The 22,633-nt window shown below is 43.2% G+C and overlaps 2 protein-coding genes across 17 annotated transcripts in view; both read right to left on the bottom strand.

Annotated features, from left to right (window-relative positions):
- The window catches only part of LOC120052812, a 292,808-nt gene that overhangs the window by 75,898 nt on the left and 194,277 nt on the right, over positions 1-22,633 (bottom strand). The gene's annotated exons all lie outside the window — the stretch shown is intronic.
- Positions 3,852-12,914, bottom strand: LOC120052816 (butyrophilin-like protein 8). Of its 2 annotated transcripts, XM_038999979.1 has the most exons (13): positions 12,682-12,911; positions 11,443-11,505; positions 10,907-11,260; positions 8,905-9,069; positions 7,946-8,095; positions 7,641-7,739; positions 7,455-7,496; positions 7,323-7,352; positions 6,522-6,542; positions 6,359-6,424; positions 6,199-6,222; positions 6,018-6,062; positions 3,852-5,149 (listed from the first exon to the last, which is right to left on the bottom strand). In XM_038999979.1, exons 1-13 carry the CDS (start codon positions 12,689-12,691, stop codon positions 4,605-4,607), a joined length of 1,614 nt encoding a protein of 537 aa, XP_038855907.1. In that variant the 5' UTR covers positions 12,692-12,911; the 3' UTR covers positions 3,852-4,604. The 2 variants fall into 2 exon arrangements, with proteins under 2 accessions (XP_038855907.1, XP_038855908.1); XM_038999980.1 differs by lacking the exon at positions 10,907-11,260 and having other exon boundaries at positions 12,682-12,914.

Below are 22,633 nucleotides of genomic sequence, written 5' to 3'. Positions count from 1 at the left end.
ATTGAACTGTTAAGAGACATTTGCCACGTAACCCAGGGCTGAATACAGCGAAGAATGTGTTAGATGACACAACGTTAAACAAACTGTAAAGATGTACCTTTGATTCAGCATCATAAAAGGAAAGCATCTGCCTGTCACAATCTAAGAACACTCCAAGTGTTGTAAGAATTGCTTTTCCAGATTCTTGTAGGCTTAGAAATATTAAAGGGCTTTCATTTCCCAATTCTGGTATTTTAGGGTCATCAGGGACATAATAACCTTTTCCTTTTTCATACATAAATACCCAGAAACCATTCTCAGGGGTCAGAGTGGGTATGTCTGTGGCTACCCCAACATATCATGAATGTTTCTCTTTGCTAAAAATGGAATCCTCCCTCACCTTCACTTCCCAGTATAACTGTCCGGAGCTGAATCTGTCCTCACTAAAGACATTAGGAGCTGTGGGAACATCAGTTACTTTTGAGTCCCAAAAAAAACCTTTCTACCTGCTACACACGTCTAGGTTAGGGTGAGCAGACGTTTTGTCCAGAGTGATGTCCACTAAAAAAAGAGAAGATTTGGTGAATTCGTTCACTCACATGGTTTGCTGATATGGATGTAACTTGAAGGTACAGCCATGTAATGATATTATGTGATTTGTTCATGTGTCCTACCTTTGAGTCTGTTCACTTCGCCCCATGCAGCAAATGAACAAGTGAAATCAGAGAAATATTTAGCCACTAATCTTATCAACAGAAAATAGATATTGGGTTGTACCACCTTTTCTTCTTATGGGTGTTCTTCAATAAATGTTATTAACCCTGAATGACTGTGCTTGCGGGGTGAATAAGATCTAAAAAGCAGATAAAAAAAACATTAAATAATGAAAAGGTATGTCAATATAAATGTACCTTTTGGGACACATTTCTTCTGTGTAGTAGTTTCCTTGGCAGTTTGCATACCACATTCTGCATGAGTTAAACATGTGACTATTGACATATTATTTATTAATAATAAACTATAAATCAACCATTTTGATATATCTATATGTTCAATGCATGATACATTACTCATTGAGTTAAAGATAGAATCCTTGGCTGCTACATCAACTTTTTACATATAAATTAATGATATTCAGTCCATTCGGGAAATATTCAGATCCCTTCCCTTTTCCACATTTAGTTACGTTATAGACTTATTCTAAAAATGGATTACATACTTTTTCCCCCTCAATCTTCACACAATACCCCATAATGACTAAGCGAAAACTGTTTTTTAGAAATTTTGGCAAATGTATTAAAATACAAAACGGATAACTTATTTACATAAGTTTTCCGTTTTTTTTGCTATGAGACTCGAAATTGAGCTCAGGTGCATCATGTTTCCATTGATCATCCTTGAGATGTTTCGACAACTTGATTGGACTCCACCTGTCATAAATTCAATTGATTGGACATGACTTGAAAAGGCACTGTCACGTTCTGACCATAGTTCTTTTGTGTTTTCTTTGTTTTAGTGTTGGTCAGGACGTGAGCTGAGTGGGCATTCTATGTTGTGTGTCTAGTTTTCCCGTTTCTATGTTTGGCCTGATATGGTTCTCAATCAGAGGCAGGTGTTAGTCATTGTCTCTGATTGGGAACCATATTTAGGTAGCCTGTTTTGTGTTGGGGTTTGTGGGTGGTTGTCTTCTGTCTTTGTGTTCTATGCACCAGATAGGACTGTTTCGGTTTTGCCACATTTGTTATTTTGTATTTTGTAGTGTTCACGGTTTTGTCGTTATTAAACATGATGAACACTAACTACGCTGCATCTTGGTCCGATCCTTGCTACACCTCCTCTTCAGACGAAGAGGAGGAAATCTGCCGTTACAGGCACACTACTGTCTATATGAGGTTCCACAGTTGACAGTGCATGTCTGAGCAAAAACCAAGCCATGAGGTCGAAGGAATTGTCCATAGAGCTCCTAGACAGCATTGTTTCAAGGCACAGTTCTGGGGAAGGGTCCCCAAGAACACAGTGGCCTCCATCATTCTTAAATGGAAGAAGTTTGGAACCACCAAGACTCTTCCTGGAGCTGGCCAGCCAGCCAAACTGAGCAATCGGGGGATAAGGCTTTGGTGAGGGAGGTGACCGAGATCCCGATGGTCCCTCTGACAGAGCTCCAGGGTTCCTCTGTGGAGATGGGAGAACCTTCCAGAAGGACAACCATCTCTGCAGCACTCCACCAATCAGGCCTTTATGGTAGAGTGGCCAGACGGAAGCCACACCTCAGTAAAAGGCACATAACAGCCTGCTTGGAGTTTGCCAAAAGACTTTCAGACCATGAGAAATAGATTCTCTGGTCTGATGATACCCACTATTAGGCCTGAATGACAAGTGTAAAGTCTGGAGGAAACCTTGCACCATCCCAACGGTGAAGCATTGAGGTTGCAGCATCATGCTGTGCGGATGTTTTTCATCTTTCGAGGGAAAGATGAACGGAGTATGTTTAGTTGTGCCCCGGGGCCTCCCACTCTCTTTCTATTCTGGTTAGAGCCAGTTTGCCCTGTTCTGTGAAGGGAGGAGTACACAGCGTTGTTCGAGATCTTCAGTTTATTGGCAATTTCTCGCATGGAATAGCCTTCATTTCTCAGAAATTAAGAATAGACTGACGAGTTTCAGAACAAAGTGCTTTGTTTCTGGCAATTTTGAGCCTGTAATCATCGAACCCACAAATGCTGATGCTCCAGATACTAAACTAGTCTAAAGATGGCCAGTTGTATTGCTTCTTTAATCAGGACAACAGTCTTCAGCTGTGCTAACATAATTGCAAAAGGGTTTTCTAATGATCAATTAGCCTTTTAAAATTATAAACTTGGATTAGCTAACACAACATGCTATTGGAACACAGGAGTGATGGTTGCTAATAATGGGCCTCTATGCCTATGTAGATATTCCATTAAAAATCATCTGTTTCCAGCTACAATAGTAATTTACAACATTAACAATATCTACACTGTATTTCTGATCAATTTGATGTTATTTAAATGGACCAAAAAATAGCTTTTCTTTCAAAAACAAGGACATTTCTAAGCGACCCCAAACTTTTGAACAGTAGTGTATATGTTTTTTTTTTTTTTACGGCTCTTAAAAGGCACTTTAGAGCATGTGTCATCCTGCAGCATAGTATTTTGAGGAAAGTTGAATTCAGGTTCTAAATTGGCTATGCACCGACGAGGGAAAGAGGTTGCGCCTTCCTTAAAATGTTTTATAATATCTATGCCATTTAGCAGACGCTTTATAAGCGATATGGAAGAACTGGGCCATTTTCAGCTTCCAAGAATTGTGTACAGATCCTTGCAACGTGCATTATCATGCTGAAACAAGGTGATGGCGGTGGATGAATGGCACGACAATGCGCCTCAGGATCTTGTCCCAGTTCTTCCATGGCCTACATACTCACCAGGCATGTCACCCATTGAGCCTGTTTGGGATGCTCTGGATCGGCGACAGCGTGTTCCAGTTCCCGCCAATATCCAGCAACTTCGCACTGCCATTGTGCAATTGAAAAGGAGTGGGACAACATTCCACAGGCCACAATCAACAGCCGGATCAACTCTATGCGAAGGAGATGTTTCGCGCTGCATGAGGCAAATGGTGGTCACACTAGATACTGACAGGTTTTCTGATCCACGCCCCTACCCTTTTTAAGGTATTTGACTAACAGATGCATATCTGTATTCCAGTCATGTGAAATCCATAGATTAGGGCTTAATGAATGTATTTCAATTGACTTATTTCCTGATATGAACTGTAACTAAGTAAAATCTTTTAAATTGTTGCATTTATATTCTTGTTCAGTACATTCAACAGCACAACAGTGAAACTTTATCAACAGATTACAGTCATTTATTAATTGGGACAACATTAACAGAACTGAAGAATGCAAAGGATATTGCTAACTTGTACTACAGTAGCTTCACAGTTTACATTCATAATCTAGCTACAGGTAGAAAAAAAGTCAAAGATTTTTGGTTGATTTTATAAAACTCGCCAGCTTGTAGCCCTAAAACATTTGTATGTGTAAGTTTTGGTTCGTTCAGCTATTCTTAGGGGGAAAGAATACGGTTTTGGGATAAACGCAGAAAATAACGTCTGAACGTTAGGAATTAAGCCTTTGTGTTTTTTCTGATTGCATAAATGCTTTAAAAAAATCGAAGTGACGTTAGCTGATGAAAATTAGCTCTTAAGCCTGTGTTTACCACAGACCTCAGTTTCAAAGTTTATCCAAATACCCTACCAAAAATCCATTCATTTTCCAGTAGGGTTTGTTCAACGAACCATGGCGGAGTTATTTCCTACAAAAAGACGCCATTACTAGTGTTCTCTATTTCTTGTGGCGTCTGAAAACAATTTGGTAAAAAGATACACACATTTACAATCACTGAATAACACAAAATGTATATAATGTATGATTCATTTGACATGAATTTCAGCTGCATCTCAGACCCTTTTGACACTATCGTGCTGACCCAACCTATACTGTGCTGGCTCTAATATTCTATTTTCACATTGTCCTTTCCGGCACGGCTACAGCAACTACAGTGGATGCTTAACCAGACCAGCTCAGTACAGCTCGACTTGGCTCAGTGGTGTGAAAATGGTTTTGGTATGCAAATCAAATTATTTCTTATTGTGAATATGTCACGTTGTCCCGGGCTGAACACAGGAAAGTAGTTGAATGTCTTCACATCAGTAAAAGTGTAAAGAAGTGACTCTGTATCAACATTATAAAAAGACAGAGTGTGTCTGTCACAGTCTAGAAACACTCCCACAATAGTGAGCTCTGCCACAGTTATTGGTGATTGAGGGTCAGTATTGACATGGAAACCTTTTTCTTTATCAAAAGATAGAATCCAAAATCCATTCTGTGGAGTTAAAGGAACAATAGGTCTTCTCTCAACATTTTCTCTGGCCACACCAACATACCATGACAGTTTTTCTGTTGTTCCGTCCTTTACCTTCACTTCCCAATAGTGTCGTCCTGAACTGAAACTCTCTTGAGAAAATACATGGAGATGCATTCTAAAGCGTTTTTCTGTATCTTTTTCTTTAATGTAATGAGCCCGCTGCTTTTCTTGATTGACTCTAATAGCAGGGTGCGCAGTCTTTTCATCCAGAATGATGTTCTCTGGGGGAAATAGAAAGACAAGATTTCTTTCATTCACACAATATGATGGGATGGATTGGTAAGGATTTCAGATAATGTGGACCTGCAGGTAACTACCAAAATAAAGGAAACACTTGAGTAAATGAGGTTTCTGGTGTTTCTGTTAGGGTGTGGGGTGCTTTTTCCTGGCATGGTTAAGGTCCACTCAACCCCTTAGAGGGCCAGGTAAATGCCAATAACTACACATCCATTCTGAGTGATCACCTTCAACCTATGATGAACCATTTCTATCCTGATGGGAGAGGTCTCTTACAAAATGACACTTCCCCCATAGGGCACGAGTGGTCACAACGGTTTGATGATCATGAAAACAATGTAAACCATATGCCATGGCCATCTCAGTCACCAGATCTCAACTCAATTGAACACTTATGAGTGATTCTGGAGCGGCGCCTGAGACAGCGTTTTCCACCACCATCAACAAGAGAGCTCCAGACACTTGTAGAATCTATGCCAATGAGTTTTGAAGCTGTCCTGGCAGCTCGTGGTGGCCCAATGCCCTATTAAGACACTTTGTGGGTTTCCTTCATTTAGGTTGTTACCTGTATATTGTAATACTCTGATGAACATACAATTTTCCTGTCCTACTGTGATTTTTTTAACCTTTGAATCCTTTCACCTGGTGCCAATCTGCATTAAAAAAGTGAATTGTGAGTGTCCTGTATTTCAATTGTTCCAAAAATTGTATGAATTATAAATGGTTTAATGCTCTCCAACATGTCAGCAGACTTAGTTTTATGAACAATGCAAAAACTGTAAATTATACAATTTAGAGGGTAATGCATTTTTTCCCCCAGTATAACTTTACTTTTCAGATTAACTTCTTTACCAAATGCAATGTATTCTGTAGGAGTCTTCACTGTGGTTTCTGCCCCTAACAGAGCACATTTTGGTCATTAAATTGCAATTCATTATCATACATATTTTATTGATACAAAACTAGGCTACTACATTATTATCAAAGTTATAATAATACATCAAATACTCTATATCATGATAGTGAACATTACCTTCAATGGAGTTGTTGGTCTCTGCTGAATGGAACAAGTGAAAGTTATTGTAAAAAGGTGAATGTGGAACTGGGACAGTCAAATCCTATTTTGATTATGTCAAATTATCATTAAATTATACAATTAAAAGGGTAATATATTTTTTATCCTATTACTTTACCTTTCAGATTACCTCCTTTTCCAGCTGCTCTCTGTCTGGTAAGAGTCTTCACTGTGTTTTCTGCCCCTAACGGATCACATTTAAGTAATATTGATATTCATCAGCTTACTACATTATCAAAGTTATATAATATCATATACAGTATATCATGAGTGAACATTACCTTCTATTAGGTTTTTTGTCTCTGTTGAATGGAAAAGGTGAAAGTTATTGTAAAAAGGTGAATTGTAGAACAGGGAGAGTCAAACGCTATTGAGATATGTGCATATTATGCTTGGTGTCAATGGAATGTTTCCTCATAAATAAGTTAGTATCATGTATTAGCATGTTTTAGCATTTCACCCAGAGATCAGAATGAAACAGTTACCTGCCGGCCCCTGTCCTAGCTCAGTTTGATTTGAAATATAGAGACACAATCATGTGAACATGAAATCCATCATGGTTTATGTTGTCATAACTCATCTCACACTTAGTTTATTTATCATACAGATCAGATGAGATACTGTTTCTGCACTTTTGGCATAACACATTTTAGAGAGTAAAGAAATATTTTCCCCCTATTACTGAATACCTTCCAGATTAATTTCTATACCAGCTGCGATCTCTTCAGTAGCTGGTATCTGTTCTTTGCTTTCTGCCCCTAGCAGAGCACATTTAGGTCATTATCCTGCAATCTATTATCGTAAATATTTAATTCATACAAAACTAGGCTACTAAATGATTATCAACGTTATAAAATTATATTATCATGATAGTGAACAACCTGCAATAGTTTTATTTTGCTCTGTTGAATGGAGAAGGTAAAAGTTATTGTAAAAAGGTAAATTTTGGAACAAGTAGAGTCAAATTCTATTGAGATATGTGCATATCATGCTTCGTGTCAATGGAAAGGTTTTCTCAAAAATAAGTTAGTTGCCTGTATCTTATGATAGCCTTCACCCAGAGATCAAAATGAAACAATTACCTGTCGGCCTCTGTCCAAGCTCAGTTTGATCTGAAATATAGAGACAATTGTCAAAATAAAATAAATCGTTGTTTATGTTATGTCATAACTCATATTTCATTCTTAGTTTATTTATCAGATGAAATACACTACCTGAACTGTTTCTGGACTTTCGGGATGAAGACCACATGGACCCTAAAAGATTAAAAAATATATTATTATTTCAATATTTAATGGACAAAATCATTTCTGACACATTTCTCTACAGGGTCATTATTACTGTTATATCTTGCTCTTATAATTAAATCACAAATACTAATATGACTGAATTCCAGATACCTCTTCGTTTCCACAGGATGACAGAGCACAGAGCACAGATGATGACAGGAGACAGGACCAACAGGACCAGAATCAAAATGTAGGCTTCTTTGTAGACTCCTGCACACAGAGACTCAACATGGATCAAATGCCTCTAAAGCTCTCAAGACAGAACATCATCAGAACATCATCACAGTGAAATTAATTACCAAAATAAACTGTAGACACCACTTCAACATGTTCATCCTCCTCTAAACTAGTGTCTGTGGGATGGGGAGAGAGGGATCTGATCGTGGGTAGGATGTTTGTGTAGGAGACTAACTCACCAGGTACAGCTGTAGGAGCTGTGTATATAAGTGGCAGAATTCTGCTCTCTCTCTTCACCTCCTCAGACAGAGAGACTGTACAGGCGAGCCAGTCGGAGTATGAGGGAGCATACAGCAGCCAACTACTGACACTCACCAAGCCCTGGGGATCTGATACAGAAAGATGGGGAGGGGAAATCAAAATGTTCACATTGACTTTGTTAGGTTCTAAATATCAGAGTAAGAAATTGACGGACTCTATAAAAGCTCCATCCAAGTTTATTCACCCCAAAGGATCGAACAGCTGGACAAAAACATATTTCCACCAGTGGTGGAACCCCAAACCCCAATTTGGGTGGAGTCTCCTCCTTCTCTCTAAACATTACATTTCTATTGCTAGGCATGAAGTTAAGGGATACGGGCAATAAACTGTTCCTTCTCCCTTAATGTGACCTGACCTCGACCCCCTTCCTCACTAATCCACAGCTCTCGACCCTTATCAGTGCCTGCCAACATGTGATTGTCTTCCCTGCACTCAGTCCATTCCAACCTTAACAACATCCACCATTTTAGGGCAGCAGGTAGCCTAGTGGTTAGAGCGTTGGGCCAGTAACTGAAAGGTTGCTAGATCAAATCCCCGAACTGACAGGGTAAAAATCTGTCGTTCTACCCCTGAAAACAGCTGTCATTGTAAATAAGAATTTGTTCTTAACTGACTTGCCTAGTAAAATTTTAAAAATACATTCCTCCTACAGATAACCATTAACTTCTGGTGTAGACCCTAGACTACGGCACCACTTATTTCTCTAGCATGATTATTACAATTCTAAGTTTAGAAATCCGAACACATCAACTTACACAAAGTAGTGTAACTGAAAGTACACCACAACCCAGATCATATTTTACCCCAAACCACAAGTACTAGAACATTTGTGTCAGCAGAGCAGAGACAGTGTGAGGAAGTACCAAAATGTAATTACCAGAAGTGTTGAGTACTTCTTGTCCATTTCTGATCTCTGTCCCCTCTTTGTTTGTCCAGATGAGTTTAGGTTGTGGTGACCAGCCCGCTGATGAACAGGTAACGTTCACCTGACCTCCTCCTCCTCTTGCTTCAGCAACAGAGAGAACTGGTTCGCTACCTGTTACTAATGGACAGATAAGGGGGTACAAGCCACAACTATTAGGACACAGATTGAATGACAGAATCATTTGGAAGAATGCAAGATAAACTCAGCAAAAAAAGAAACGTCCTCTTACTGTCAACTGTGTTTATTTTCAGCAAACTTAACATGTGTAAATATTTGTATGAACATAACAAGATTCAACAACTTACACATAAACTGAACAAGTTCCACAGACATGTGACTAACAGAAATGGAAAAATGTGTCCCTGAACAAAGGGGGGGTCAAAATCAAAAGTAACAGTCAGTATTTTGTGTGGCCACCAGCTGCATTAAGTATTGCAGTGCATCTCCTCATGGACGGCACCAGATTTGCCAGTTCTTGCAGTGAGATGTTACCCCACTCTTCCACCAAGGCACCTGCAAGTCCCCGCACATTTCTGGGGGGAATGGCCCTAGCCCTCACCCTCCGATCCAACAGGTCCCAGAAGTGCTCAATGGGATTGAGATCCGGGCTCTTCACTGGCCATGGCAGAACACTGACATTCCTGTCTTGCAGGAAATCACGCACAGAACGAGCAGTATTTCTGGTGGCATTGTCATTCTGGGGGGGTCATGTCAGGATGAGCCTGCAGGAAGGGTACCACATGAGGGAGGAGGATGTCTTCCCTGTCTTAGACTTCTCACAGTACAGACATTGCAATTTATTGCCCTGGCCTCATCTGCAGTCCTCATGCCTCCTTGCAGCATGCCTAAGGCACGTTCACGCAGATGAGCAGGGACCCTGGGTATCTTTCTTTTAGTGTTTTTCAGAGTCAGTAGAAAGGCCTCTTTAGTGTCCTAAGTTTTCATAACTGTGACCTTAAATGCCTACCGTCTGTAAGCTGTTAGTGTCTTAACGCCGTTCCACAGGAGCATGTTCATTAATTGTTTATGGTTCATTGCACACGCATGGGAAACAGTGTTTAAAAACCCTTGAAGATCTGTGAAGTTATTTGCATTTTTATGAATTATCTTTGAAAGACATGGTCCTGAAAAAGGGACGTTTCTTTTTTTGCTGAGTTTATGTATTTTACAATTTAATGTTAGATGGTTCCTCACTCTGAAAGTAGTCTATGGGCCAGTAGAAACGGTATTCCATTGTTTGGTTTTCTTTTTAAACGATCACGACAAACTTCACCTAACTTTAGCCACCGCTAGTTAACATTCAATAGGAGTGATAGGGGCATCCATGACATTTTCTAAATGGCCAAACAACTCAAATCAACTTTCAAATATTTAGTTCGAAGTTTTGTAGTGGCTGTACCCCCAATGCAATTGTAAACGGGTGGGTATAATTTGTGGAACGTTCCAAAAGTAATCTGTTCCAAACACTTCGTAAATAACAAGGTTGCCAACAAACAACGCATACAAAGTTGTATAACTGCAGAATAAGATATCGGGTAGGGAGTGGGCAATTTTGTTACTTTTTTCACTCACCACGTTTATTCTGAAAAATGTCTGTCCTCACTCTGGTAGCCTATTGACAAACATTAAGAATTAGCTATGTGGTGAGTTGAAGCCTATTCGGCAGATAGTTAGCTAGGTGAATTGATCATGCTACTTTGTATGCGTTTGTTGGCATCCTTGTTATTTACAAAGTTTTTGGAACAGATTCCTGTTGGAACATTCCACAAATTAAACCCACCCATTGTAAACTGAGAGGTGGCAAATATAACTGCCATTTTTTTTTACTCTGTGGTACCAAAGACTCCAGGGCCTGTATTCATAAAGTGTCTCATAGTAGGAGTGCTAATCTAGGATCAAGTGCTTCAGGGGTGACACCACAATACACAGTTTCACTGTGAGAGATAACCCTTACCATTCACTGTGAGGAAGACACTGGCCTTTTCATACCACTGTTTACTGGTGACTTGGCACACATACTCCCCCTTGTCTTCCAGTGTGACCCTCTCCAGTGTCAAGGACACGTTCCCCCTCTCCATCCCCCCAGTTAGAGACACCCTGCCACTGTACTGCGGGTCCACAGGGGCCTCCTGGATCTTGTGATATTTGTACAACAAGGCAAGACTGTGAAAGTTACTGGAACGATACCAGCGCACCTCCAATGGCTCAACATTGAAGAGAGGTGAAACTTGACAGAGTAGAGAGACAGAGGAGCCAGACAGGGTGGAGGTTGGACCATCAGGGACAGTTAAGGTGAATGTCTCCTGGGCTGGAGAGACAGGGGAGAAAGAGGGAGAGAGAAAGAGATGGTGACTGATTTGTGCTAGGGCCAGTATCCTGGACACAGATTAAGCATAGTCCTGACCTGGATCTCCATTGAAATTAATTTCTGTGTCCATAAAACCGTTTCCTTTCAGTTACTTATGTAAGTAACAGTGTAAACATTCTCACCAGGTTGAGCTGCTCTGATGGGAACTGTGAGAGCAGCCAGTATCAGCACCCTCAGACACAACCCTGCATAAAAGATAAAGGAACATCAGTATGACATTATCAAGATTTAGGTGTTCGGTAGCCTGAGAGAGAGAAACATTGTAGGTACAATGTTTCTACACCTGTAGGTACAATGTTTCTACACCGTGCTTCTACACCTGCATTGCTTGCTGTTTGGGGTTTTAGGCTGGGTTTCTGTACAGCACTTCGAGATATTAGCTGATGTACGAAGGGCTATATAAAATAAACTTGACATACAAAGTATCAAAAAACTTAACCAATAAAGTTACAAAAATTGTCATAATGATTATGCCCATGTTGACTCCAATGCTTCCCACAGTTGTGTCAAGTTGGCTATATGTCTTTTGGGTGGTGGACCATTCTTCATACATACAGGAAACTATTGAGTGTGAAAAACCCAGCAGCGTTGCAGTTCTTGACACACTGAAACCGGTGCGCCTGGCACCTACTACCATACCCCGTTCAAAGGCAGCTAAATATTTTGCCTTGCCCATTCACCCTCTGAATGGCACACATACACAATTCATGTCTCAATTGTCTAAAGGTGTAAAAATCCTTCTTTAACCCATCTCCTCCACTTCATCTAAACTGATTGAAGTGGATTTAACAAGTGACATCAATAAAATATCATAACTTTCACCTGGATTCACTTGGTCAGTCTGTCATGAAAAGAGCAGATGTTCCTAATGTTTTGTACACTCATAGTCAAATCAGGTTAATTGGTAACCAGGTGAAGGTGAATGAACAGCCTGTGAGGCTGAACTTCGGACTTTCCGACATTGGTTTTATCTTTTTACTACTGCTACAGTATATTGATTAAATAGCCACACTAGCAGCCATTTTAGAAAAGTACACGCACAGTAGTTTAACTGGGTTTAATGGAAGAATATAGAATATATGCCTAATAGTGAGAGGCAAAAAACATTACTAGAAATAATACATTGAGAATAAATCTAACAAAATGTCCTATTACTATGTAAGGAAAACAACAAATGGAACAAATCCAAGGGGCAAGTCATGAATGTAACATTTCTTATAGATGCAATAGACAAAAGAAAGTGAAGAGTTGCGAGAAGGAGGATAGAAGCAGATTTTTTTCAATTAAGAGGTAACTGATAACCTTTCATTTAAATGTTAACTAATCTTTTACTGGAGAAGTCATAGAAAATACATTTGTACCTAAGTGCATGGTGCCTCAATTTCCAACGGTCGTAAACATCAGATGTATCCTCACTTTAGGGATCCTCTGATGATCCTATAGATTCATGACCCTCCAACATACATCGCGTGCATTTCAATTCTACCGTAAAATGAGAATGTAAATCGAATAGTTAGTAAGTGCGAAAGTCATTTTTCTTGCCCACTCCCTATTTTTTCATTGTGCTTTCACTTTCCCGTGTCTTGCAGCAACATGGGTTAATGGTTGACAAAAGGTGACTTTCCAGGTCCACACTACGCATCTCAGAAGATTGCTATATAATATTGATGTGATTCCGGAAATGTTAAACACTTATCCAGGTGTTGTGAGATCTGATAATATGTGTAGTGTGACTGTGAAAAAGACGACCTGGAAAGCCATCAAATCGACATGCCCACAAATCATGTAACCACAGGGGGGAAAATTGGGGTGTGCTCAATCAAATAATACCTATACCTGATTTTTTTCTTTACACTCAAACTCTGAATACCCCCCAAAATTTTGAAAAAATACACAACAGTGCCGAACCCTCTAAATAGATAGAAGGGAAGGCGCTGATAAATAGACAGTTCTAATCACCTTTTCAGCCTCATTCAGCCTATGACAACGCACCACCTTATGAATATACAATTCTTCTTTGCATCAACAGCCACGCCCCTTTCAGCAGGAGAAAGGGCTGAAAATATTTTTCGACTGGGCTGAAAATCTTCCCCTAGAAATGTACATTTCGAAAGCATTCCCCTTGATTTTTGTTTTCTATTACATTTTGAATGGCCACTTAGATACTTAAACATATGGAACGCAAATGCATTCTGTAACTAGAACGTTATAGCTATGTACCTTGTTGTGCACAAGTTAGGTCACCCGCTAACCAGTTTCGTTTCTATTCATTTGACTTTATCTGATGCAAGATGTCATCTCGTTGACCTTTGGTTCAGTAACTAGTTAGCGACCTACAGTTAGCTAACGTTAGCTCGTCTACCTAGCCAACTAGCTAACGTTAGTTAGTGCAGTCATTTAAAGATAGGTTCCGACCAGATGAGGTACTGATTTACTGTGAAAAGTTGCCCGCTAAGCTGATGTAGCTAGAAGAAACAGGCACTGTTGTGACAAATGTTTGAAACCAGCTGGGGTTGCTAGCTAGATAACCTAAGGTCTGGGTCATTAAGTCATATGTTTGCAAACGTCAGTAATCCACTGACAACGTCATGACAGCCTGGTCCAAATCTGTATGAGTTAAACAACATTCCTCAATCATTGTCATCCCAAACCCAATTGGCCGTACAAAACATTCAACAATAGCACACAGTGTATTGTGGACCAGGCTAGACTGACAGTATAGTTAATGAATGTCATACATAAACATAAGACCATGACTTTCTCTTCCTAGCACTCAGGGGCCCAGCCCACCAGTAAAGCTGTATCAGCACTGGGTCGACAGGACAGACAGAAGTGGCGCATCGTCGTACGGGGAGGTTCACAGTGACATCACGATGAGCTACAAACCCATCGCCCCTGCCCCGTCCGGCTCCAACCACACCCCGCCAGGTTTCCGCCGACTGTCAATTGGTTATTTTGTATCCACTATAATTTATATTTCTGTAGATGCACCCTCTACACTACCCATCTTTGGTTTGGTCTCCACCCAACTTACTGAACTCTCTACACTACCACAGTGCAGTCGATTCCATTCAATACATGAGACTTGTGGTCCTATCCCTGCACCTGCCCAGAAACTAGTCCAGGGAACACACTGCACGTCAACGGCCAACCTGAGTGTCATATAAACTCAGCAAAAAAAGAAACGTCCCTTTTTCAGGACCCTGTCTTTCAAAGATAATTCGTTAAAAAAACTATTAACTTCACAGATCTTTATTGTAAAGGGTTTAAACTCTGTTTCCCATGCGTGTTCAATGAACCATAAACAATTAATGAACATGCACCTGTGGAACAGTCGTTAATAAATCTTCTTATGGCTTGGGGGCGCTATTTTCACGTCCGGATGAAAAGTGTGCCCAAAGTCAACTGCCTGCTACTCAGGCCCAGAAGCCAGGATATGCATATAATTGGTAGATATGGATAGGAAACACTTTAAAGTTTCTAGAACTGTTTGAATAATGTCTGTGAGTATAACAGAACTGATTTGGCAGGCAAAACCCCTAGCACAATCCATCCAGGGAAAAATATTTTTGAGGTCAATCTGTTTTCCATTGAGTTTCTATGGTAAGCCTGTTTTAATAGAAATGTGCTTGCAGTTCCTATAGCTTCCACTAGATGTCAACAGTCTTTAGAAATTGGTTGATGTTTTTCTTTAGAGAAATGAAGAAGTACGGCAGTTCAGAACGAGGGTCCAGCCTTTGATGCGCACGACCTGGAAAGCGCTTTCTTTGTTTTCCTCTGGTATTGAACACAATTTATCCCATCTTAAATTTTATTGATTATTTACGTAAAAAAATACCTAAAGTTGTATTAGGAAAGTTGTTTGAAATGTTTGGATCAAGATTACATGGAACTTATAAGATATTTTGTAGTCATGTTAGGACACTAAATAGGTTTTTCTACTGACTCTGAAAAACACCAAAAGAAAGATGCCCAGGGTCCCTGCTCATCTGCGTGAACGTGCCTTAGGCATGCAAGGAGGCATGAGGACTGCAGATGTGGCCAGGGCAATAAATTGCAATGTCCGTACTGTGAGACACCTAAGACTGAGTTATACAGGCCAGTAATGTGAGATGCCTAAGACTTACTTACTGACTTACTTTATTGTCCCCATGGGGAAATTTTGTTGCAGTGTTATGTACACATTTAAAGTGGCGTTAAATACAAAACAAGATTGACAATACAACTTTCAATAACAGTCACGCACCAATAAATAAAATAAAATTTAAAATTTAAAATTTAAAAAAGAAGAAAAGACTAGCCTGCTGGCCTTACGGGGTCAATGGGAACATTTGCCCGAGCTATTTAAGAGGGATATCACACCTGGCACAAATGATTGTCTCGTTCTATTTTTCCTGCTGAGGGGTGCCCTATACCTGCGCCCAGAGGGGAGTAATTCAAAGTCCAGGTACAGGGGGTGACTTGGGTCTAAAATGATTTTGTGAGCCTTACGGAGGGCCCTGACCTTAAAAATCTCATCCAGGCCTGTCTGTTTGACTCCAAGTACCTTGCTTGCTGTGGTAATAATCCTTCTCAGCATGTTTCTCTGACTGACAGTGGCATTGCCAAACCAACAAACAATACAAAAAGTTAAAATACTCTCAATAAAGGATTTGTAAAACAGAGTCAATATAGTACAGTCTATATTAAAAGAACCCAACTTTTTTAGAAAGTACAGTCTCTGTTGGCTCTTTTTGTAGATCTGGTCTGTACATTTACTCCACTGAAGCTTACTGTCCAAAAAGACACCCAGATATTTATATTCCTCTACAATTTCTATATTCTGGCCTCTGATAGATGTTGCAGAGGTAGGTGTTGTACGCTTCCTGAAGTCTATGCACATCTCTTTGGTCTTGTTAGTATTGAGGACCAAGTGTGATTCCTCACACCACTCTACAAAGTCATCTAGGACCGGGCCATGATGTTCCTCGTCATCATGCAACAGGCTGATCAAGGCAGTGTCATCAGCGAACTTAACGAGGTGTCTGTCAGTATGGCAACTAGTACAACTATTAGTGTACAAGATGTACAGAAGTGGGGACAAAACACATCCCTGAGGAGAGCCTGTATTGGTATTGCGTATATCCGACACATGGGGACCTATTTTGACTCGCTGTGAGCATTGGCTCAGGAAGTCCAACAGCCACAAAACCAGCCCCCCATCTAAGGAAAAGTCCCGAATGAGTCTCTGTGCCAGAATGTAGGGCTGGATTGTGTTGAAGGCAGAAGAAAAGTCAACAAACAGAACCCTGACATGGGATTTGGTACCTTCTAGATGTCTATAGACCATGTTAAGGAGGGTAAGAATGGCATCATCAACTCCTCTGCTGGTCTGATAGGCAAACTGAAATGGGTCGAGGAGCTTCTGGGTGACACTGAGAATATGACTTTTCACAATTTTCTCAAGGCATTTCATAACTAAGGATGTCAAAGCGACAGGGTGATAGTCATTCAGCACAGAGGGATTCGATACTTTAGGAATTGGTATAATTATTGATTTTTTCCACAATACTGGAACGTGTTTCTGGTTGAGTGAGGATTGGAAAATGTCTGTAAAAACACCAGCCAGTTGTTCAGCACAGTGCTTTAACACATGCCCACTTATTTTGTCTGGGCCTGGACTTTTGTATGTGTTACATCCCCTGAACAACTTTAGAACATCAGACTGTTGAACAACAACTCTCTCAAACATTTGTAATGATGCTTCCAATTGTTTTACCTCCGACACGAAGTTGTCTGATTCAAATCTTGAGAAGAAAACATTCAGTTCATTAGCCATGTTCTGGCCCTCATATCCCCCAAGGTCAGCACTGGTTTTTCCCCTGCCTATATGGGGGGCGCTAGCCATGGATTTAATCCCTTGCCAGGCCACCCTTGCGTTTCCTGAGGAGAGCGTCCTCTCCACCCTTTGCTTGTATGCCTCCTTGTCCACCAGTATCAGTCTTTTTATCTCACGTTGTACATCTCTTAAAGCCTGTCTATCACCCCCAGCATAAACTGCCTTCTTCCTATCAAGTAGTGATTTTAGATGTTTTGATACCCAAGGCTTGTTGTTAGGGAAGATTTTACAGGTCTTAGTAGGCACAACTAACTCAACACAGAAGTTTACATAGTCTGAAATAACCTCTGTGAGTTCATCCAGATCAGAGCTGCTGTCCTCAAATACCTCCCACATTGTACAGTCAAAACACCCCTGGAGACAAGTGATACTGTTGTCATTCCAGATCTGGACAGTTTTAACTGTGGGTTTCTCCCTCTCCAGGAGGCGACAGTAAGTTGGCCTGAGGTAGACCACATTGTGGTCTGATGTCCCCAGAGGAGGTCTGGTGGTGGCAGAGAACGCCTTTGGTATTGTCCCATAGCACAAATCAAGAGTCCTATTTTTCCTAGTGTGACATTTCACATACTGATGGTATGTGCGCAAAACTTTGCGCAAGATACAGTTGTTAAAATCCCCTAAAATAAATTTGGGTGCGTCGGGGGAGATGGATTCCAGTTTCTGTGACAGATTATAAATAATCTCTGATGCCTTTGTTATATTAGCTTTTGGTTGAATGTACACAACGGTAACAAACAATTGGGGGAACTCACGGGGCAGATAGTAAGGTCGCAGTGACACAGAAAGCAGTTCAATGTCGGGGGTACAGAGTCGCTCTCTTACCAGGATCGATTTACACCACTGGTCCCTGACAAGCAGGCAGACGCCCCCGCCGTGAAGTTTACCTGTGACTGTCAGATCGCTGTCCGCTCTGACCAGGGTGAAGCCGGCCGGCTCCACTTCTCTGTCCGGGACTCTGTCATCCAGCCAAGTCTCAGTAAATGCCAGCAAATAGGCCTCCCGGTATTCGTGTTGGAAGCGCAGATTCGCTGACAACTCATCCGCTTTCCCCCTCAGTGACTGGGCATTAATCAGCAAGGTGGTGGGTAAGGGAAGTTTGTTCTTAATTTTTTTAAGTCGTTGTCTGATTCCCCCGCGTTTTCCACGTTTGCATTTGGGTTTGTAATCCACTCGCAGACAATCAGGTATTAGATGGGCCATTGGGATATCCATCGCGTTCGTATTTGAGTTGCATTGTAGTAAAAACTCCCTGCTGTATTGGATTCCGCTGCCAGCAGCGTTTTAATTATTTAGTCCGTTCGTAGCGGGTATGTACACGATCAACAAGATGAGTCCAACACCCCACCACTGGAAATCCATGGTTGGCAGAATGTTTGTAAACTAAGTGTACAAATTAAAAACATAAAATAACGCCACTAAGTATACAAATTAAAAACATAACATTAAAAACATAAGATAACGCCACACCAAACGTCACACACACTGCAGGTCGCAACAGAGCTGCGCCCCTAGTTGTCGACGCCTAACATCACACCTGCGGGACAGGTACAGGATGGCAACAACAACTGCCTGAGTTACACCAGGAATGCACAATCCCTCCATCATTGCTCAGACTGTCTGCAATAGGCTGAGAGAGGCTGGACTGAGGGCTTGTAGGCCTGTTGGAAGGCAGGTCCTCACCAGACATCACTGGCAACAACGTTGCCTATGGGCACAAACCTACCGTCGCTGGACCAGACAGGACTGGCAAAAAGTGCTCTTCACTGACGTGTCACGGTTTTGTCTCTCCAGGGGTGATGGTCGGATTCACGTTTATCATCGAAGCAATGAGCGTTACACCGAGGCCTGTACTTTGAAGCAGGATCGATTTGGAGGTGGAGGGTCCGTCATGGTCTGGGGCGGTGTGTCACAGCATCATTGGACTGAACTTGTTGTCATTGCAGGCAATCTCAACGCTGTGCGTTACAGGGAAGACATCCTCCTCCCTCATGTGGTACTGTCACGAGAATTTTTATAACAGTGTTCTAACTGAACTATTTTATAGCTTTGACCAATTCCCCCAAGATTGTAAATCTCGGGTTAATGAAGAACTAACTAGACAAAGTCTCAGATTCTGCAATAGGTTAGTTCTTTATTCAGAGCTCATCCTTTATACACACACATACAAGTTCCTGTCATAGGCTACTCCCTGCTCAGATAGTATAGTGGAAAAATACAGACTAACACATCTCATTATCTTCTGCAATCCTAGCCATTTCTAACAGTTACTCCCCTACCTAGGTTGGGGAGGCCTCTTTCCTGTTATTGCTTTCAGAGTTATCACAAGGTCGTCTGTAGACAGTTCAGTTGTCCTTTGATGTCTCAACTATACATTTCTCTTATTGCTAAATAGTAACACAATGTTTTAGTCTTAACTTGTCTTACACACACATTATTGGTGTCACGTTCCTGACCTGTTTTCTGTTAGTTTTGTATGTGTTAGTTGGTCAGGACGTGAGTTTGGGTGGGCAGTCTATGTTTTCTGTTTCTATGTTGGTTAATGGGTACCTAATATGGTTCTCAATTAGAGGCAGGTGGTTTTCATCTCCTCTGATTGAGAATCATATTAAGGTAGGTAGTTTCACAGTGTTTGTTTGTGGGTGGTTGTCTCCTGTGTCAGTGTCTGTCTATGTTGCACCATACGGGACTGTTTCGGTTTGTTTGTTCATTTTGTTCGTTCGGTTTTTATGTAGTCATTTCCCTGTTCTGCGTTCTTCGTGTTACATGTAAGTTCTTGCGTCCAGGTCTGTCTACATCGTTTGTTGTTTTGTTAGTTTCAAGTGAAGTTCGTGTTTTCTTTAAATAAATATCATGTCATATCACAACGCTGCGCCTTGGTCGAATCACTACTCCTCCTCTTCGTATGAAGAGGAGGAGGAACACCGTTACAGAACCACCCACCAATCCAGAACCAAGCAGCATAAGTTCGAGCAGTGGAATACGAAACAGGAATGGACATGGGAGGACGTATTAAACGGCAAGGGTTGCTACACATGGGAGGAGATCCTGGCTGGAAGGGATCGCCTCCCATGGGAACAGCTGGAGGCATTGAGGAGAGCAGAGGCTACCGGAGAAAGGAACCGCAGATATGAAGGGACGCGTCTAGCACGGAAGCCCGAAAAGCCCGTGAGTACTACCCAAAAATTTCTTGGGGGGGGGGGGTTAAGAGGTAGTGGGCCGAGGGCAGGTAGGAGACCTGCGCCCACTTCCCAGGCTAACCGTGGAGAGCGGGAGTACGGGCAGACGCCGTGTTACGCAGTAGAGCGCACGGTGTCTCCTGTACGTGTGCATAGTCCGGTGCGGGTTATTCCACCTCCCCGCACTGGTAGGGCTAGATTGGGCATTGAGCCAAGTGCCATGAAGCCGGCTCTACATATCTGGCCACCAGTGCGTCTCCTCGGGCCGGCTTACATGGCACCAGCCTTACGCATGGTGTCCCCGGTTTGCCTACATAGCCCGGTGCGGGTTATTCCACCTCCCCGCACTGGGCGGGCGACGGGGAGCATTCAACCAGGTAAGGTTGGGCAGGCTCAATGCTCAAGGGAGCCAGTACGCTTGCACGGTCCGGTATTTCCGGCGCTACCTCCCTGCCCCAGCCCAGTACCACCAGTGCCTACACCACGCACCAGGCTTCCAGTGCGTGTTCAGAGCCCTGTTCCTCCTCCACGCACTCTTCCTATGGTGCGTGTCTCCAGCCCAGTGCCTCCAGTTCCGGCACCACGCACTAAGCCACCTGTGCGTCTCCAGAGCCCTGTACGCACTGTTCCTTCTCCCCGTACTCGTCCTGATGTGCGTGCACTCAGCCCGGTGCCACCAGTGCCGGTACCACGCACCAGGCCTATAGTGCGCTTCGAGAGATCAGTGTGCCCTGTCCCTGCTCCCCGCACTAGGCTTGAAGTGCGTGTCTCCAGTCCGGTGCCTCCAGTTCCGGCACCACGTACCAGGCCTACAGTGCGTCTCAGCCGGCCAGAGTCTGCCGTCTGCCCAACGGCGCCTGAACTGTCCGTCTGCCAAGCGCCGCATGAACTGCCCGTCTGTATTGAGCCTTCAAAGCCACCCGTCTGCCATGAGCCTGCAAAGCCGCCCGTCTGCCATGAGCCTACAGAGCCTTCCGCCAGACAGGAGCCGCTAGAGCCTTCCGCCAGACAGGAGCCGCTAGAGCCTTCCGCCAGACAGGATCAGCCAGAGCCATCCGTCTCCGCAGCGCCATCTGAGCCATCCGTCTCCGCAGCGCCATCTGAGCCATCCGTCTCCGCAGCGCCATCTGAGCCATCCGTCTCCGCAGCGCCATCTGAGCCATCCGTCTCCCCAGCGCCATCTGAGCCATCCGTCTCCTCTGAGCCATCCGTCTCCCCAGCGCCATCTGAGCCATCCGTCTCCCCAGTGCCGTCTGAGCCATCCGTCTGTCCCGAGCCATTAGAGCCGCCCGTCTGTCCCGAGCCGTCAGAGCCGTTCGTCAGTCAGGAGCCGCTAGAGCCATTCGTCAGTCAGGATCTGCCAGAGCCGCCAACCAGACAGGATCTGCCAGAGCCGCCAACCAGACAGGATCTGCCAGAGCCGCCAACCAGACAGGATCTGCCAGAGCCGCCAACCAGACAGGATCTGCCAGAGCCGCCAACCAGACAGGATCTGCCAGAGCCGCCAACCAGACAGGATCTGCCAGAGCCGCCAACCAGACAGGATCTGCCAGAGCCGCCAGCCAGCCATGAGCGTCCAGAGCCGTCAGCCAGCCATGAGCGTCCAGAGCCGTCAGCCAGCCATGAGCGTCCAGAGCCGTCAGCCAGCCATGAGCGTCCAGAGCCGTCAGCCAGCCATGAGCGTCCAGAGCCGTCTGCCAGCCATGAGCGTCCAGAGCCGTCAGCCAGCCATGAGCGTCCAGAGCCGTCAGCCAGCCATGAGCGTCCAGAGCCGTCAGCCAGCCATGAGCGTCCAGAGCCGTCAGCCAGCCATGAGCGTCCAGAGCCGTCAGCCAGCCATGAGCGTCCAGAGCCGTCAGCCAGCCATGAGCGTCCAGAGCCGTCCGCCAGTCATGAGCGTCCGGAGTTGTCAGTCATCCAGAACTGCCTCTCAGTCCGGAGTTGCCCTTCAGTCCGGAGTTGCCCTTCAGTCCGGAGTTGCCCTTCAGTCCGGAGTTGCCCCTCTATCCTGAGCTACCTCTCTATCCTGAGCTACCTCTCTATCCTGAGCTACCTCTCTATCCTGAGCTACCTCTCTATCCTGAGCTATCCCTCTGTCCTGAGCTACCTTGTCCCGGAGCTGTCCTTTATCTTGGTGTTGCCCCTTAAATTAGGTGGGGGTAATAAGAGGGTGGTCATTCTAAGGGGGAGAAGTAAGCTGGGATTGACTATGGTGGGGTGGGGACCTCGCCCAGAGCCTGAGCCACCACCGTGGTCAGA

This window comes from Salvelinus namaycush, chromosome 8 (genome assembly GCF_016432855.1).
Source record: "Salvelinus namaycush isolate Seneca chromosome 8, SaNama_1.0, whole genome shotgun sequence".
NCBI classification, from domain to species: Eukaryota; Metazoa; Chordata; class Actinopteri; order Salmoniformes; family Salmonidae; genus Salvelinus; species Salvelinus namaycush.
This window is presented reverse-complemented; position numbering and strand designations above follow the sequence as displayed.